The 16,977-nt window shown below is 57.5% G+C and overlaps 2 protein-coding genes and 1 long non-coding RNA gene across 7 annotated transcripts; 2 read left to right on the forward strand and 1 right to left on the reverse strand.

The window, feature by feature from the left end:
* Window positions 1-510: 510 nt before the first annotated feature.
* CPLX3 (complexin 3) lies at window positions 511-4,880 on the forward strand. Its single transcript, XM_020873612.2, has 3 exons — window positions 511-815; window positions 1,963-2,050; window positions 3,746-4,880. The coding sequence occupies exons 1-3, from the start codon at window positions 652-654 to the stop codon at window positions 3,968-3,970; spliced, it is 477 nt and encodes a 158-aa protein (XP_020729271.2). The 5' UTR covers window positions 511-651; the 3' UTR covers window positions 3,971-4,880.
* Window positions 4,881-9,271: 4,391 nt separating this feature from the next.
* Window positions 9,272-16,371, reverse strand: ULK3 (unc-51 like kinase 3). 5 transcript variants are annotated; one of them, XM_020873653.2, is made up of 16 exons: window positions 16,194-16,371; window positions 15,391-15,531; window positions 15,187-15,307; window positions 14,387-14,491; window positions 13,558-13,701; window positions 13,284-13,366; window positions 12,501-12,677; window positions 12,242-12,347; window positions 12,010-12,050; window positions 11,684-11,786; window positions 11,485-11,549; window positions 11,322-11,400; window positions 11,205-11,245; window positions 10,777-10,824; window positions 10,557-10,623; window positions 9,272-10,437 (listed from the first exon to the last, which is right to left on the reverse strand). In XM_020873653.2, the coding sequence occupies exons 1-16, from the start codon at window positions 16,293-16,295 to the stop codon at window positions 10,421-10,423; spliced, it is 1,440 nt and encodes a 479-aa protein (XP_020729312.2). In that variant the 5' UTR covers window positions 16,296-16,371; the 3' UTR covers window positions 9,272-10,420. The 5 variants fall into 5 exon arrangements, with proteins under 5 accessions (XP_020729312.2, XP_020729313.2, XP_020729314.2 ...); XM_020873654.2 differs by having other exon boundaries at window positions 11,684-11,783; window positions 16,194-16,370; XM_020873655.2 differs by having other exon boundaries at window positions 12,522-12,677; window positions 16,194-16,369.
* LOC110124915 (uncharacterized) lies at window positions 14,134-16,974 on the forward strand. The gene is made up of 2 exons (XR_002309914.2): window positions 14,134-14,450; window positions 16,515-16,974. It is a non-coding gene; the product is annotated as an uncharacterized lncRNA (long non-coding RNA).
* The last annotated feature ends 3 nt before the right edge of the window (window positions 16,975-16,977 follow it).

Below are 16,977 nucleotides of genomic sequence, written 5' to 3' on the forward strand. Positions count from 1 at the left end.
GCCAGCATCACCATGAACAACTCTCTCCCTACTCCCTGTAGCTCCAGGGGTCAGCAGGGCAGGCGCGTGATCGAGAACTCTAAGAGGCAACCCATGGAGCCATAATTGGGATTCCCCACTCTCTGGTCTCCCTCCCTTTCTCAGCGTCAAGCTCTTTGGGCAGCTGCTGGGGCGGCGGGTTGGGAAGAAGGTTGGGGTAGAGCCCAGGGCTACTCGCACCTCCCAGCTGAAATCCTGGTTATCAGCCATTTGGGGGAGAAGGAAGTAGGGGGAGCAGGGTTCTGGGGCACATAAAGGCACAACGCATTCCCCTGGGGAGCGACCCTCCCCCCTCTTAACGGCAGCCCCAATCCGTTGTCAGCAGTGCCCAGCGGAGCTTGGCATGGAAGGAGGCACGTTGGGGAGGCGGGAGTGAGGAGCGGGCACGTGGTCCAGTCTGCTCAGCCCCGTGCATGCCCCCCGCCCCCTGTGAGGAGGGGTTTGGGGCTATGGAGGCGGGCCCGGGCAGGGGCGGGCGGTGGGCGGTGCAGAGCGTGGGGCGCCTGCCTGCGGCGGGAGCTGTCCCTGAGACCTAGTGCTGAAGTAGAAGCGGACGTGCCTGGGTGCCCGCCGCGTGGTAACCGGCGCGCGGTGCCCAGGTCAGCGAAGACCATGGCGTTCATGGTGAAGACCATGGTGGGCGGCCAGCTGAAGAACCTCACTGGGAGCCTGGGGGGCGGCGAGGACAAGGGGGACGGGGACAAGTCGGCCGCCGAAGCGCAGGGCATGAGCCGAGAGGAGTATGAGGAGTATCAGAAGCAACTGGTGGAAGAGAAGTGAGTGGCATCCCTTCCTGCCTCCAACGGCCCTCCCCACTCCCCAAGAGCCGCCCTGCCCACCCTTAGGGCAGTCTCAGACCCCGAGCTCCTCCCCTACTTTTCCAGACGAGGTAAGGGCCGGGCGGCGACCTCTAGGCTGCCCCCAGAGCCACCCCATCTCCAACCTAGAACCCCGCTCCACTTTTACATTCGGGCCCTGAGGGAGTGGGGGCAGGGGCGACAGGGGCCTGAGACGAGGTGGGGGCACGTGCATTTCTGACGAAACAAGTAATCCCTTAATCCGATCTGGTCTCAGCCGTCTGTGTCTTCCAACTGGAGCTCTTCTGAGCCTGAGGCTCCGAGAAAAGCGCTGCAGCTGAGGGAGAATCAGTTATAGAGACAGATCCTGAGATGAGGGCACTCTTGTGTGAGGACAGTGCTGGGACAGAGAGGTACCTGGAGTGCAGTTAGGGGCTCAACTCCAGACTAGGCTGCTTGGGTCAGATCCTGGCTTCGCTTCTTTTTTGCTGGGTGACCCTAGGCAAGTTACTTAACCTTTCTGTGCCTCAGTTTCTTCTTCTGTAAAATGTGGGTGGTGATAAAACATGCCGTATGTTTATGAGGGTTAATACTTAATGCACATAAACCGCTTAGCAAGACACCTGGCACATGGCAAACCATTAGATGTTAGCTATTATTTCACTTAATCACGATAACAGTTTTGTGAGCGGCAAAATCTTATCCTCATTTTACAAAACAGGAAAGTAAATGATTTACTCAAAGACAAAAAGTGGTGGTGGAGCCAGGATGCGAACCCGTGTCTGTTCCAAATACTTTTCCCCACACTGATACAACCTGTCAGGAAAACAAAAGACAGACCGAGTCAGAGGCCACCCATGTCAGGGTCCGGAGAGCCAGACAGACGTGCCCCGATAGCTGCGTCGGGCGACGTGTGCCGAGGCAATAAAGGGCACTGTGATACCCGGGAAAGGCGGCGAAGATTAATCTTGGCCGGTCAGAGCACCCAACAAACCGGCCCGCGGCCGGCGGGGGCGGGAGCCAAGTAAACTTCGGCTAGGACAGAGAGACCCTTCCCGCCCCTTCCTCGCAGGCCCCGCCCATTTTCTCAGCCCCGGCGGTGATTCCGCCCCCGGTGCCCCCACAGGATGGAGCGGGACGCGCAGTTCACGCAGAGGAAGGCAGAGCGGGCCACGCTGCGGAGCCACTTCCGAGACAAATACCGGCTGCCCAAGGTAAGCTTAGGACCCTGGGCTGCAAGACACATCCGGGACCATGAGCTGTGGGCTCCGGACCCCTTTGCCCTACTGCTGGCTCTGCAACTCTCAGGGAGTGTTTGATTAAGTTAACGATTCTCTCACTCTTTCATTCATTCGCGGTTAATTAGTGCCTGCCAAGGGCCAGGGCTTGACGCTGAGAGGTAGCCTAGCAGATGGATTTGTGTTTCTGGAGTCAATCCAGGCCCCTTCTCTCCTCCAACCCTGACTCACCCAACGCAGAGTCAGGGCTAGGCAGATGAAGAGTTGGAAGGCAGTAGATTCTACCTCAGGGGTAAAATCTCTTGGCGCTTCTGAACACCCAGGGAGGGAGGTGGACAGAGAGAAGGCAGCACTTTCTGTGTGCTTGATCTTCATGCCCTTACCTAACCGTTCAGTAATTCTGCCAGGTAGCTACTACCCACATCTACAGATAAAGAAACTGAGGCTCAGAGAGATTAAGGGACTTGGCTATGGTCATACACAGCCAGAGAGGGACAGGAGTGGGAAAAGAGATCAAGCCTGTACCTGCTGAGCCTGCACTTGCTCCCAGACCCCTGGTTGCCTTCCAAAGTATGAAGTCTGTCTGCAGAGAGTAAAGTCCCCCTTGACTGCCCAAGTAGCTAGGAGGATGTCTCCTCTAGGCTCTGCAGCATCAGATGACCATGTAAGAGTTCTGCTCCTGTTGCCTAAGGAGGGAACTGAGGCACAAGCCACTCCCCCTGCCCAGAAGCTAGACTCTGAGGAGAAAGGGAAGCACAGGCCACAGTACACCTGAACTTGATCTTCCACTTGAATTGGAGGATCAGATATGTGGACATCATATTCACTCATTCCGTACATGTTTATTGAGCCCCTGGCTGCCTCTGATTTCCCACAGGGCATTAGTCTTTTCAAAATCTCTCAAAGGGAGAGTCAGACTCAGCTAGGAATGGATCATTCCTCAAATGCTTGCACTAAGCATATAAGAGACACAACTCTGCCATCAGAGAACTCTGGGTCCTCTAGGAGAGAGAAGACTTGGCTGTAACCGAGTAGGACATAAAGTGGAAAGCCAAAGAGCCTCCAAAGGGACAGGGAAGTGCAATGACCATCAGTAGGTAGGTGCTGTGCAAAGAGGACACAGATGTTGAAATGAGGGACATAGGTTTACATTTAGCTCCCCCACTTCCTAGAGATGTGACTTTGGGGAAATTACTGAAGTTATCTGAGTCTCAATTTCCTTATTTGTAAAATGGAGAAAATAATACGTACCTCACAGGGTGGTTGTGAGCATTAAAAGCACTCAGCTCAGTGTCACCCATGTGATAGGTGTTGGATGAATGGAATCCATCACTGTGATGGGTAACATTCTTCAGTGTAGTTAATGACAGTCAACACACAACTTAGCTGACTCAGTCTGACTCCGAAGTATTTTTATGTTGTCATTACTCACTGCGCTAGTGTCTTACTTTCAGTATCTCAGGGTGAAGTAAGGTGGTGTGAAAGGGCAAGGTCTCTATATCTAAGCGTCAAAAGCTTGATCCCGGCATGGAGAAGGGGGGCTGAGTTCACTGGAACCTGGAGTTCCAGAATCTTGGGGCCTGGAACGCAGTCCAGGCTCCTCCTTGCCCTTCAACTCTGAGTCCCCACAGACCTCCAAGCCCACCGCACCCCTTTCCCTCTTCCCTTCAGAACGAAACAGATGAGAGCCAGATCCAGATGGCAGGTGGAGATGTGGAGCTGCCCCGGGAGCTGGCCAAGATGATTGAGGAGGACACAGAGGAGGAGGAGGAGAGGGCCTCGGTCCTTGGGCAGCTGGCCAGCCTCCCTGGCTTGGACCTCGGCTCACTCAAGGACAAGGCCCAGAGCACACTGGGGGATCTCAAGCAATCAGCTGAGAAGTGCCACATCATGTGACTACTTCCCCTGGGGTTACCCATGGGGGTGACCAGAGGGCTGGGCCCGCACAAGTGCTGAGAGCGTGACTCAGCTTCCAGGGACCCATATCCCATCTTGGCTTTGTCTCCCTGCCCCAGGCCAGCCCCAGGACCCTTCTCATCCAGGGCTCCAGTCTGCCTTCCGCTCTCGCCGTCTCCACTGGGAGCAAAGTTCCCATTCCTCACCCTACCCCTCAGGACCCACCATCCCTACTCAGCCTGGGAAGGCCTCCCAGAATTGTAGGAATAGACCTGACCTTCTCTGACCATGCCCCCAGGTTCCTGCACACAGGAGAACCCAAAGAGGGACACACAGACGGACACAGAGATCCTGGTGTGTGCAGAGGGGTATGTCACACATGCATCCTGGCACACACAGACACAAACATGGGCCAGCTCCCCTGGGTGCCTAGCTCCTCTAGACACCAACACTCAGATATGCTCAGGGGAGCTTTAAGCAGACACTCACAACAGACAGGAGGCCTGAGTTCAAGTCTCCACATTTATTCTCCTTAAAACCCACCACGCTTTCTGGGCCTCAATTCATCATCTGTAAAACTGGAATGGGCTGGGTGATTTCTAAGACTTCCTAGCTTGGCCTCCCTGACCCTTGAGAGTCAGCCCCACACCTCTCCTTGGGTAGAGCAGCAGCTGCAGCCAGAGTCTCAAGCGGCTGCCACTGTGGGCTCTGGCTCTTGGAAGCTGATGATGCTATGTGAGGGGCTCAGTGCCAAGGATGCAAGCTGGCACTGAACAGTAGCCCAGGAGGCTCCAGGCCTTCTCTGGGCCCAGGGCCCAGCCAATTTCTGTTCTGTTCCTGTAGAACTCTCTCTGGATTCCATAGCTGGATTTCCTCTCTCAGTTCAGTGAAAAATAAAAATTCCAAATGACTTGCCTATTCTACTTCTTACTGACCTCCAGGAGTCTCGGGTTTCACAGGCCCCTAACCTTGCCCTTGGAGGGGTATTCTCTACCTCCTCATCCACAGCTTCATTGGAGTGCCAACTCCTATAAGATACTCAAGCCGTCATCTAGATGGGCTGCACCAGGGAAGGCAGGGCTTCTGGGGCATTACCTGAGCCTAGAGGAGGGGCTAAGACTCAACCACAGCTGTCTCAGGCACCTGTACCTATCTCCCTCCACATCTTGGCCATCAAAGGTGTAACAAAACGAAGGCAGGGCAACTGCCTTCCAGCCCAGGCACTGCTGTGTGGCTTTGAGCAGGTCCCTTTCCCTCTCTGAGCCTGTTTTCTCCCCCCACCCCCCCGTGATATTAAGAGCCCCCACCCAATAATAACACCTGGTTCAAAGGGTGGCCATTTGTAAAGCCCTTGGCACATGATGGACCATATCAATAAATGGTAACTCGTTCTTAAAAAAAAAAAGTGTAGAGTCCAAATCTCATCCTGCTCACCTACGTGTGTGCTCCAGGGGTAGGGGGTATCCAGGAGACCAACCAGGAGGCTCCGCAAGCAGGCCATCTCAGAGGCCTGAGAGGAGTAAGGTGCTACAGGCAGATCCTGGTGCCCCCATTTGACACCAGACTGTAGAGAAGCCAGCCAAGATTTACAGGCAGAAGAGCCACCTCGGGGTTTGGTTTCAAGGGCAAAGCTTCCATTAGGCTTCTTTGTAAAATAAGAACAAGAAACATAAACCCTGTGCAGTAGGTAATGTGGGGAGGGAGAGGTGGGAGAGGAAGAGAGGACGATGAGTTAGGATGGTGGGCGCAGGGAGGGATGCAGGCCCAGGATCTGGGCAGTGATGCTCAGCTGTCACGCTGGGTCTTCTCACTTGAACACCCTAGGGAAAGGGGCCTGGGCTGCCCCTCAAGGTGGTCATCGGACAGAAACCCCTCCTGACCTTCTTGGAGCTGGAGGAGACCAAGTTCTGGCCCCAGGTTGTGGGGGGTGGGGCATTAGCCACCTCGGCAGCATCAGCAGCAAGGCCCACGTCAGCACTCCGCCCTCCAGGGGCCTTCTGCCTAATGGGACTGGACAGACCCTTTCCCCTCAGTGGTTTGCAGGACCAAAAGTGAAAGAGCAGGGATGTGGGCCGTGGGGAGGCCGGGGGCTGAGCACTCACTGAACCCTCACGAAATGGGCTGGCTGGGGCCTGGGGTTAGGGAGTGGGAGGGGGCCGAGCCCCCTCTCTGGCTCCTTGCTCACAGCCTGAGAACCTTGAGGGGCCCTGACCTGTCTGCCTGTCCCTGGAATCGAGGTGGAGCGGGCAGTGAAGGCTCAGGCAGAGATAGGCAAGGAGGGCAGGCTGAGGGGCGCGCAGGCTCTGCTTGCCTCCCTCCACCCTGCTCTTCCTTCCCCTGCTCTCTGGGCTTCCCTGTCAGCCCATGGCCCCTTCATCTGTATCTCTAACCCTCGGTCTCCTTCCTGGCTCACACCCACCCAACACCTACGCCCTCAATGTGAGGCTGACCTGGCCGAGCTGCAGTCCCCCCAGCATCTGACCCACTCTCAGCCCTCAGCCCTGCAGTCCACCACTAGACTGCCACTCTCCTCCCATCCTGCTTCTACTCCCACTTAAGACCATCACTTTCTTGATGATTAGCCCATCCTCCCAGTGTGATGCGAGAGCCACAAAGCCACTTACCACCAAACCTTTCCAGATTGATGCAAGTCCCACCATTAGGGCACCATAGTTTAGAGAACGTATTTTTCTCCTCCCGGCCCCTCCCTCCTGTTCTCTCCTTTCTTCCCTCTCACCCTGCAGGCAATCTGAGGATACAGGACATGTTGACAGGTGATGAGACAGCCCCTCCAACCCCTCTCACTCTTTCAGGAGGAAGACAACAGAGATGGCCTGCCTGCCCCCTGTCACTCCCACCCTCAGGTTCTCTGGCCCCAGAAACAGGGGACTTCAGGGAGATAAGTGGCGACCCCTGGCCCCTGCCGGGCTCAAGTCCCCTTCTGCCTTCCCCACTCCAGACAGCCCAAGCCTGGTTCCCAGAGGGAGGAGGGGTACAGAGAGAAGTGACTTTCTGGAGGCCAGTGGATCTCCAGGGAGGAGCTGGAGAGGGTGGTGATGGGTTTGGAGTTGAGAGGCTCTTCCCTTCCCCCAGTGGCCATATGGTCCCTCCTCCAACACTGGAGGCCCCAGCAGGGGCAGGCAACGGGACATCTGGGGGATGTCCGTTTGCTGAGCCCGAGCTGCTGGCAGTGCCTACTGACCCAGCTGACTCCTGAGGCTGGGTTGGGGGTGGGGAGCCACACGAGGGGAGCGAGGGAACCATGGAGCCTGCTGACCTGCCTTCCACCCGGTGCCTGCCAGACATCGCTGTTCCCAGAATCCATGTGAGGCTCAGAGCAAGGGAGCCAGGCTGGGCTGGGTCTGGGGAAGCAGCAACGCTGAGGCTGCCTTGTCTCTAATCAACAAGAACTGCGCCTGTGTCTGTCCGATCATGACTGCAAGTCTGTGTGGGGTCTGTGTGGGTATGTGAGCTTGTACGTGGGTTTCAGTGTTTTTGTAGGTGTCTGTGGCCCGTGGCCTGTTAGTATCTGTGTGTGTGTGTGGTGGGGTTGGGGGGAGGGTTTCAAATGTATAGGTGTGGGTGTGAGTTACTCCGGGGAAGGTGCCCCCTTCTTTCACACCCCAGCCTCAGGGTTGGGCCATCTCCCTCTCAGGGACGGCTGGGATGGCAGCTGGCCTCTGAGGACAACAGCCCTTCTAAATGACCTCCCTCAGGAACCAAGGTTCTGTGTCCTTCCTCATCCCCAGTCAGGCAGGCAGGCTGGCCCCAGAGACACCTGGGTCCCTCAATCTGCTCCAGAGGCCCATCCGCTTCTCTCAGGGCTGCTCCCTTGGGAGACAGAGGGCCCAGTGCTGGCTGCGCTTGGGGGACTTAGTGGAGGTGAGAGGACGGGGCAGGGTGAGCACCCAGATGCTGGGAGGGAGAGGTGGCTTGCCCTGTCTTGGGCACTCTCAAAGTGCTAAAGGTGAGAGATGGAAACTCTAGCTCCTAGGGAAGAAAACTTATTAAGATTAGCATATTTCCCACAGGCCTCTGTCATTTAAAGAAAGCCCTAGGGAGCCCCACCTCCTCTGGCTGGGCTGCCTCCCTCCTTGGAGGTGGCTTAGACACATCACGTCTTGCCCAGGGAGGGCCCTACCCCAGGGCCTCCTCCACCAGCCTCAGGCTCCCAGGTCTTTCCTATACCCAGTGCCCCCACGGGGGCCCACTCCCCTCCACAATCACATGTAGAATGGTATCAGGCCACTGTTCTCAGATTGCCAATGCAGACATCACAAATAGAAACTGGGGCCTCCGGGGTCAAACTTTTATCCCATTATCCTTCTATTCGATTAGTCTTTCACAAACCCCATCCTTCCTCACTCCCACTCTCTCTCCCATCCATTTCTCTCAATTTATCCACCCAACTGGATCCATTCATTCTCCTCCTTCCTTCTCATTTTACTCAGAGGATTTTCTGTCCAGCCCACTCCCAGAAATAATCTGAATGCATTCCTCTGAAAATAACATTTTTTGAATTCTGTGTGCCAGGCTCATTTAATCCTCGCAGATTCCCACGGGGCATTTACCTTCATCCTCATTTTACTGAGAAACAGGCTAATCAATGGGTCCCAAGGCCAGATTTTAGCTCTGCTTCCCGCCTTCCGGGTCACTGCTCCACACTGCCACCCAACGGTTAGGCTTTTGGAGAAGTTAGCCCTTCAAGGTCTGCATGGAAGGCTGAGCATTAAGGGAACTCGGGCCTTGGTGGCTGCCCAAGGGGGTGAGCTCCCTCTCCCTAAATCCCCAAAGATCCTCCTCCCACCAGAGGGTGGGGGGAGGGCTGCTGGAAACCATCCCAGCTTGGGGGGCCCCGGGGAGCTGAGCATGAGCACAAGACACCCTAGAGGATGCCCTTTCCCTACTCTGGCTCACTAGCCCAGGGTGAGAAGGGGTGGAGGGATCGGGCCCTGTCTGGGACGAGCTGCGTGCAGCACAGAAGTTTAACAGAATCACTCCTGCCACCGGGCCCTTCTCCCCATGCAGACAGGAAGGGCTTCCCTGGTTCCGAGGAGGCCTGCGCTTGCAGCTCCCCACTGCTCTCCTGGGTGGTAGGAGGACTGGAGGCCAGTCAGCCTGGCTCTCCTGGACCCCCAGGGCTCCCCGAGGGCAGGGGGCAGATGTGGCTTTCACTCCCCTAACCCTATGATCTCCCCCAGCCTCCTGCAGACCACCCAGCTTTTCCTGGGGCCCCTCTAGCCCCAGCCTGTGAACTGGGGCTCTCCTCTGTTTTTCCCGGGGCAAGAAGAGAAGAACAAATTCAGAAAATAATTTAATAGAAAAACAATGAATTATATTCTTTACACCCAGTTTCCTATAGGGAAGGCAGACAACTCTTGCCCCAAGGAGGCATTTAAGGACAGGATTAGAAACCACTAACACCCTCTCTGATTGTTTAGGAAAGAAAAGCCTAAATAACTCCAGGTAGATATATTCTTTCCAGGTTAAAGACACTTTGTTCTCCTCGAAGCCCAGGTAGGGGCTTGAGGAGAAAGTAATAGTCCCACTGGAGAGATGTGGAGAACCCAGGCTGGGAAAGGAGAAGGAGCTTGCCTAGGGTCACACACTGGCGGAGCAGCCATGTCAGACCCAGGACCAGGTCTCCTGGATCACTGGTTCCCCTGGAGCCTGACAGGCCAGACAGCCCACATGCCTCCCCGTCCCAGGACTGGACCAGCTCTGTGGAGAGTGCAGGCATTCCTCAGAGAGATGAAGGTGGGAGGGATGAGGATTGAGGACCCCTCCCCTTGTGCCCTCCCGACCAGGGCAAGAACAAGGCATGGGTTTCTCAAATTTGCCCCATCTCTACCAAAGATATTATTTTCATGCATGAAGGATAATCTTAAAATATTGAGAGGGTACGCTGGGGTCAGCTCCCAGGAAGACTGGTTGAGTTCTGCAGGGCTGAGTGCATATGGTGGGATGGGTGGTCCCTGAGGGGTCTTGGAGTGCCCTGTTCCAGTGCACAGAGGGAGGTGAGGCTCCCAGGAAAGACAGGGGTGGGCACAGCTGCCTGCAGGCAGAGAGTGAAAAGACCAGGAGTGCACTGCAGAGGACCCTGGCCCTCATCTCAGAGCAAAACCAGAAATCAACAGGCTCAGTGCCCAGCAACCAGGAAATAACAAAAGTCACGTGACAGAAACACACTTCTCCCAGAGTTCTCCCCACCCCAGGCCAAGGTCCCGTGCTCCCGGCACACACCGTGGGCTCTTAGACTCTCTAGGGAGTTAAGAGTCTCCCAAGCGTTGCTGGGGATCCTGTGGTATGTGGGGGGGGGGGGGGGGGTGTCCCAGAACTGCCCATCCAGAAAGCCTGCTCCATAGTGTTGCTGAGCGCCAGAGAACCCTGGGGGCCAGCTGGGGTGAGTGCGCCCCCAGTTCCCATGACCTGTCCGATCATCCTTCAGCGTCACTGCAGAGTACAAGCTGTGGAGGGCAAGTGGGGAGTGTCAGTCTTGGGGCTCCGGCAAAAGAGGCAGAATCCAGCGCTGCCCCAGTCTTCATCCCTCCTCGGGTGAAGGGGCAGACCCCAGGGCAGGACTCACAGCTACGAACAGACTCCGACAGCCCCTCTTTGTCCAGGGTCTCGGCTTCCCAGTGAGACTCTTTCATCTGCAGAACATAAAGGACAGACTGCGATGGAGAGGCCTGGAGATAGGAACAAGAGGGAGACACACAGTGCAGGGAGCGGGGGACAGACAGCCACAGGCAGACAGGAACAGCACACACATAGCTTTGCCCCAGTGTGGGTCCCCACGTGCCCACCTTGACCTGCTCCTTCAGGTATTCAGCCCGAGCCATGAGATTCTGAACCTGCCAAGGGAAGACATGCCCAGGGACATGGGGTGAGGAGAGGCCTTCAAGTTGAGCTCTTCCTCACCCCTAATGCTCCCCGGGACCCTCTGCCTCATGAGAACAACTTGCCTGAGTCTTTCTCTGCCTCTTCCTCCAGGAAGCCTCCTGACTGCTGCTCAGTTCCCAGACCCTGCCCTGTCCCTCTGCCCTGACCCAAGCACCCGAACCGTGATGACGTGCACAGGGGTCACCAACTTAGCAAGTCTGTGAGGTCTGACTCCCAGACCTGGGGCACCCTGAGGGAACCCGAGGAGGTCCCCACACATGGAAGCAGGGCAAAAGGGGAAGAGGAACCCCACCCCCCTACTCCCACCGACCCTCCCAACCCCAGTGGGCACCTCAGTGTGAAGCAGCTCCCGCCTCCGGCCTGGGGGCTCCGCTGCAGAGAGAGGGAGGGCACATGGTAAGGGCGGGGTGGCCGGGGGCAGGTGGGGAGGGTGGGGCTGGGGCCTCACCTGCCAGCAGCAGCAGCAGCTCCCCCAGACTGCGCTGGTACAGGGCCAGAGCGTCCTGCTCCCCGCCAGCCTCTTCCTCCTGCAGCCACATGAACACCAGGTCGTCTAGGGGCATGACTTGGATTCCTCCTGCCCCCCCAGACCCCTCCCGGCAGCTCCAAACCTTGGCCATGGCAGCCGAAGCCACTTCCAGGGCAGCCAGGAGGCGTGGCTTGTCCCGGGCCATGTCTGGGATGAGGGGCAAAGGTGCACTGTGAGAGGAGCAGTCTGCTTTCTCACCTCAGGACGCCTACCTCCACCTCTCTCCCCCTTGGGCTGGAGGGAAGTGGCCGGCAAACTGGTCAGCTGGGGTCGGGGCCTACCTCTGAGCAGGTCTCGGGCAGAGGTCCCCTGCCTCAACAGGGCCTGACTGGAGGAGATGATGGCCTTGAGCTCCTCAGCCCGGGACACGTACTCACCTACCTGCTGGAGGGCAAGGGGCTGAGGAAGGGCTGTCCCCCACTCCCTCCCTCACCAGCACCCAGCTCCAGGTTCTCCCTCTGGGTCCTCAGTGATTGCCCCAAACTGCAATGTCAGGGGCCAATTGAGGCTGGGCTGAACCCCTTCCCAGGGAGGGAGGTTCCTCTAGGAGAGCCAACCCCCAGAGGCCCTGAGACCCCTCCCCATGTCCTCAGGGGACTCTGATCACCTTCACTTTAATTGCCTTCTTCCGCTGGGCGTCCACTTCATCTGCAGAAAGTGGGGGTTTAAATGAGGTCTCTGAAGCCTCACACCAACCCCTCTGGAATCCCCCAAAGCACTGAGTTCCAGATTTCCCCACTGTCTTGTCTCCCACAAAATTCTGGAAGGGGAGCTGCTTCTGGAAGTCAGCCACTGTGGCTGTGGCTGGCCCCGTCCTGCCGCACCCGCCTGGGACTCACAGTGCAGGGCGGGCACGAAGTAGTCAAGGGCCTTGCAGTAGAGAGACAAGGCAGCTGCAGCGTCCCCCTCCTGGTCCTTCTTCACAGCCTGCACCACCAGGGCGGTCTGCGGGAGGGCAGATCGGGAGTCATGCCCACCCCCCACGCTCACTGCGAGGGGTCATCCATACCCCGAACCCACCCTCTGACTCCTGCTGGGCAGGTCACCTGGGCCCCACTGAAAGGGATCAATGAAACCCCCCACCTGCCCTCAGCCCACCCGTCTCCACTGGCTGCTCACTGCTCGTGCCAGGCTCTCCCCACTGGGCATGTGCTCCAGGTCCACCCAAGGGTGGGCGAAGAAGTCCTGGAAGGAGATGCGGCGGCTGGGGTCCCGCTCCAGAAGCCGCTGCAGCAGATCTCGGCAGTCCTGGGAGAGTTGGGGCCGCAGGGGGAGCTGCGGGGGTGGGGATGGAACAGATCACACTGGGCTCTGGCACCCTGGCCCCCAGCCCCAGGGGCCTGTCAGGACCACCCTGTCCTGGGGGCCCCCCAAGACACACAACTGACAGATTGAGAATATGAGACGAGGAGGAAGAGTGACAGGTCAGAGTGTGATAGCCAGTGAGAGCCAAGCCTCCTCCCCAGGCTCCTGTCTTTGGGGTTTTATGGATGTAGCCTGCTAGGCTCCTCTGTCCATGGGATTCGCCAGCCAAGAATACTGGAGTGGGTTGCCATTTCCTCCTCCAGGGGATCTTCCCAACACAGGGATGAACACGCATCTCCTGCATTGGCAGGCAGATTCTTTACCACTGAGCCACCTGGGAAGCCCTTCTCCCCATGGAGAACCTGTAACAGGCTGTAGGGCAGGCCTTTTGCTCCCCACTATGGTCGATCTGGGTTCCCGGGACTGAATGGAGCCAACTTTCAGGCTAGAGCGTGCCCAGCGCCACAGTGGTGGCCTGGAGCCCACACTCCAGTCTGCAGGCGGCAGTGAGCTCTGCCACCTCAGGGCCCTGACTCCCACTGCCCCTCACAGTTTCGAAGGCCCTACCAGACCTACCTCAATAACCCGGTTGCTCCGGATCTTCTCTTCCAGCTCTGAAAACGACCTGGAGGCAAAGGGGGGCTGCCCGAAGAGGGCTTCTGTGGAAGGGAGGCAGAGGGCAGGCTGGGAGGGGATAGGGTCAAGCTGGGCCTGGCCCACTCCTGGAGAAGGGCCCCAGACCAGGAGAGTCAGGGTTCTCATTAAAACCCTTCAGGAGTGGCCCAGTGATGCTCTGCCTGAGGAGACACAGTGCAGACCTCCACGTGGGGGCAGGGGACAGAGCTCTCACCATACAGGATGACCCCCACAGACCAGAGGTCTACACGGGCATCATACTGCCGCTGACACACCATCTCGGGAGCCATGTAGAGAGGGGAGCCACGAAGCACGTGCTTCTCATCCCGGGGGGACATGTGCTGTGCAAAGCCAAAGTCTGCAGGCAAGAGGCCAGGCAGCAGGGCTCAGTTTCTGCTCCTGCTTTACAGCCTCCCCCTTGGGCTCCAGGGCAGGGCTCCTCCCACCCTCTAGACTCACCAGGATTAACCCCACTTCCCTACTTTGCTCATGTCGTTTCTCTCACCGCAAACCCTTCAGCCTCTTTGAGGGCATATATTCTACCCGTCCCACACAGCCCCCCTGCACACCTCTTCCCAGGAAGCCCACCCTGATGACACCAGCAATGAGGATAAGGGCTCACTAGGGGTTGACCTCTCCCTCACTGTCCTACCCAGCTCCGTGGACCTCTCTGGCCTCCAACTTCAAGTCAGTTCTCCTCCAAATTTTATCAGGGGCCACAACTACCCCTTTCCCCATTCCACACTTACCAACACTGCCCCAGACTGAGTCACAGTTTGGTGATGGATAAAAAACTAAGTCTGGTCACACTTTGAACCCTGACCCCAACAAGGATATCACATCACTGGCGTCAAGCACAGGTAGCCTGAGAAAGGCCCTATCTTTTGGTGACGGGGCCCGTCCCTGGACATCCCAGCCTGTCACTGTCTGATGACTCAATAGAGGGCTCCATGAAAACGAGGGCTGCTGAGCGAGCTCAGGCAGAAGGTGGCCTCTGCACACCCACCGTCCAAACCTCCACACCTTCCGTTCCAGACTCACACCTGCCAGTTTAAGGTGGGGCTTCTCCAGGGAGCTCAGCAGAATGTTCTGTGGCTTCAGGTCCAGGTGAGAGATGTTCCGTTCATGTAAGAACTGCAGGGCACTGGCTAGGCAGTAGGAACCGTGCAGAGTGACAGGTCAGAGAAGCCTATCTCTCCCATCCCCTCTCTTACCTGCCTGCCTGCCCAACCCCAGTTCTGGCCTGGTCTACCAAATGCTTTTTTTTTTTTTTTTTTGGCCTGTGCTGCATCTCAGCTGTGGCATGTGGGATCTAGTTCTCTGACCAGGGATTGAATCTGGGCCCCTACGTTGGGAATGCAGAGTCTGATCTAACCACTGAACCACCAGCAAAGTCCCTACCAAATGCTTTACATATAAGCACCAGGCTCCCCTCTCTGCTAAGACTTTGCCCTACCCCCACCTCGAATGACCTCCTTTCTCCCTTGTACCCCTTCACAAGTCTCCCCTCCTCCTAGAAGCCTCCCTAGATGCCCCAGCCCTTTAGGCCCTTGCTCTTTTCCTTGGCAAAACACTTGGGTCTTCGGAATGTTCCACGAGGTCTTTATGTTACTGAATATGTTTCACGTGTGGAAGCTTGTACTCCCCACAGATGGGACTCCTCTCCATCTCTCTCACAGCATCCTTAACCAGGGATGGGCAAAACAAAGGATGGGCCCTACAAATCCAAGCTGGGATGGCAGGCAACTGCTAAGAGTGTCACAGCTCTAAGCCTGGGGCAAGGGCGGGGTGGGAGAGCAGAGATCACGGGAAGGGGCGTCAGGCTGGGGTCAGAGGCTTTTACCCAACTGCTGCATGAAGACCCGAGCCACCTTCTCAGGTAGAATCCTGCGGGTGTGGATGAAGCGAGACAGGTCACCTCCTGCGCAGAACTCCATGATGAGGTAGATGTTGTCACTGTCCCACTGGGGTTAGAGGCAGAGAGGAGGCTTGAAGAGAGTGGCCCTTCTCGGCCCCCTTTGGTGGTCACCCCATCCCAAGCCCACACCTGGAAGTCTTTCAGCTGTACAATGTGAGGGTGTCGAATGCCCTTGAGGATCTCAATCTCTGTCAGGAGGTTTTCCACGGATGCCTTGTTCAGACTCTTCTTGGCCACACACTTTATGGCTACCACCTCCCGAGTATCCTTCTGTGGGGACAGGAGATTCAAGGGCTCTGCCTTGAGAGGGCCAGGAACCATGCATGGCCAGAAGGGCTCTGGTCCCCTCTGCCCTGCTCCTCCTCTCTGGGCCTGCCCACTCACACCAGCATCCAGGTTGCCCAGCTGCCCTTTCTCAGGCCAATAAGGCACCAAGATTCTGGAATCCTGGCTTCCACACTAGCCTCTCTGCTTCACAATCCCTTTCATTGTATTCTAGAGTGCCCCTGCTAAGGCATGTTATTCACTGTTCTAAACTGCCCACTCTGCTTCCTAAGTGGGTCCAGCCTTCTAGAACCCTGCCCCAGGCTCCTCCCAGCCCACAGGTATCCTCCCTGTTTGGAGCCTATTCTTCAGCCCCTGACGCCGAGGCTCCGAGGTCTTCACCCGTTTCTCCGCACAATAGCGGTGTGTATTTGTTTTGAAGAACTATCTGTGGGGGTCACCGCACACCTCCTCCACAGAAGGTCGACCTGGCACAGGCCAGGCCGTGGACCCTAAGCTCAACCTCTTAGGGTCAACCGTCTCAACCTCTCCCCGTTTCCCGGCCTGGGCTTGCTCGGCGTCTGGCGGGCACCGGGGCCAGAACCTCAGAAGTTCTCGAGCCCCCGACTGCTGCCTTGCACAGAAGCCCCGAGGCGCCCCGCACCCACCTTGGCGTAGGCCTTGTACACCGTAGCATATGTGCCACTGCCCAGGCGCTCGGTGAGAATGAAGCCGTCTAACCGCGGGGGGCCCCAGCCGGACCCTGCCATCCCGCCAGCCCGCGCCCGCGGCCGGGCTCTTCCTGGTTCCCGGAGCCGGGGTTCCGGCCAGGAGAGGTGAGCGCGCGCGCGGCGGGAAGACCGGATTCCACACTGCCCCGAGCGGCGCCCGCCGGAAGTGCAGCGAGGCAGGCGGGGCGCTAGCGCGCGCCCCGCCCCTCCAGGTGCTCCAGGTGCGGCTCTTGAGTACCTCCGCCTTCACCTGCACAGGAGATCAGATGATCCGCCAGTACCCGCAAGATCCATTTGAAGATACTCAGGTCCTCGCGGGCCTAACGGGAGTTAGCAGAGGCCAGCGGACGAGGTCACCGGGAAATCCCATGCAGGCTGGACAGCATCTTATTAGAGATCGCCCACGTGAATGGGGTAGGAGAGAGAAGCCCCGTCTAAGACGGGGATAGGGTATGTTCAAAGAGGCCCCTCTCCTCGAAGACCAGCAACTGTGAATGTGGAAGTACCGGAACAAGAAAGTACCATGGAAGAGGACAAGCAATCTCAGTCAGGGGCTCACCCCCGGGGTGAGGACTGAGCCTGCCCAGACCGGCCAGGGAGCTGAGTGACCAGACACAGCATCTTCACCGTCTCTTCTCGCCTCCGACTGGCCTGCCTCAACCCCTATCTACCCTGTGGGAGACTCCCAACTGTCCAAGTACAACAGACATCAGCACCAGTA

This window comes from Odocoileus virginianus, chromosome 16 (assembly GCF_023699985.2).
Source record: "Odocoileus virginianus isolate 20LAN1187 ecotype Illinois chromosome 16, Ovbor_1.2, whole genome shotgun sequence".
NCBI lineage: Eukaryota > Metazoa > Chordata > Mammalia > Artiodactyla > Cervidae > Odocoileus > Odocoileus virginianus.

What these genes read in the sequence shown, in the direction of transcription:
- CPLX3 (XM_020873612.2), top strand. Translation starts at nt 652, where the DNA reads ATGGCGTTCATGGTGAAGACCATGGTGGGCGGCCAGCTGAAGAACCTC. An exon ending in AAGCAACTGGTGGAAGAGAA is followed by an intron (nt 816 to 1,962) that starts GTGAGTGGCATC and finishes GTGCCCCCACAG; the next exon opens with GATGGAGCGGGACGCGCAGT. An exon ending in ACAAATACCGGCTGCCCAAG is followed by an intron (nt 2,051 to 3,745) that starts GTAAGCTTAGGA and finishes TCTTCCCTTCAG; the next exon opens with AACGAAACAGATGAGAGCCA.
- ULK3 (XM_020873653.2), bottom strand. Translation starts at nt 16,295, where the DNA reads ATGGCAGGGTCCGGCTGGGGCCCCCCGCGGTTAGACGGCTTCATTCTC. An exon ending in CTTCGTGCCCGCCCTGCACT is followed by an intron (nt 12,051 to 12,241) that starts GTGAGTCCCAGG and finishes CACTTTCTGCAG; the next exon opens with ATGAAGTGGACGCCCAGCGG. An exon ending in AGAAGGCAATTAAAGTGAAG is followed by an intron (nt 11,787 to 12,009) that starts GTGATCAGAGTC and finishes CTTGCCCTCCAG; the next exon opens with CAGGTAGGTGAGTACGTGTC.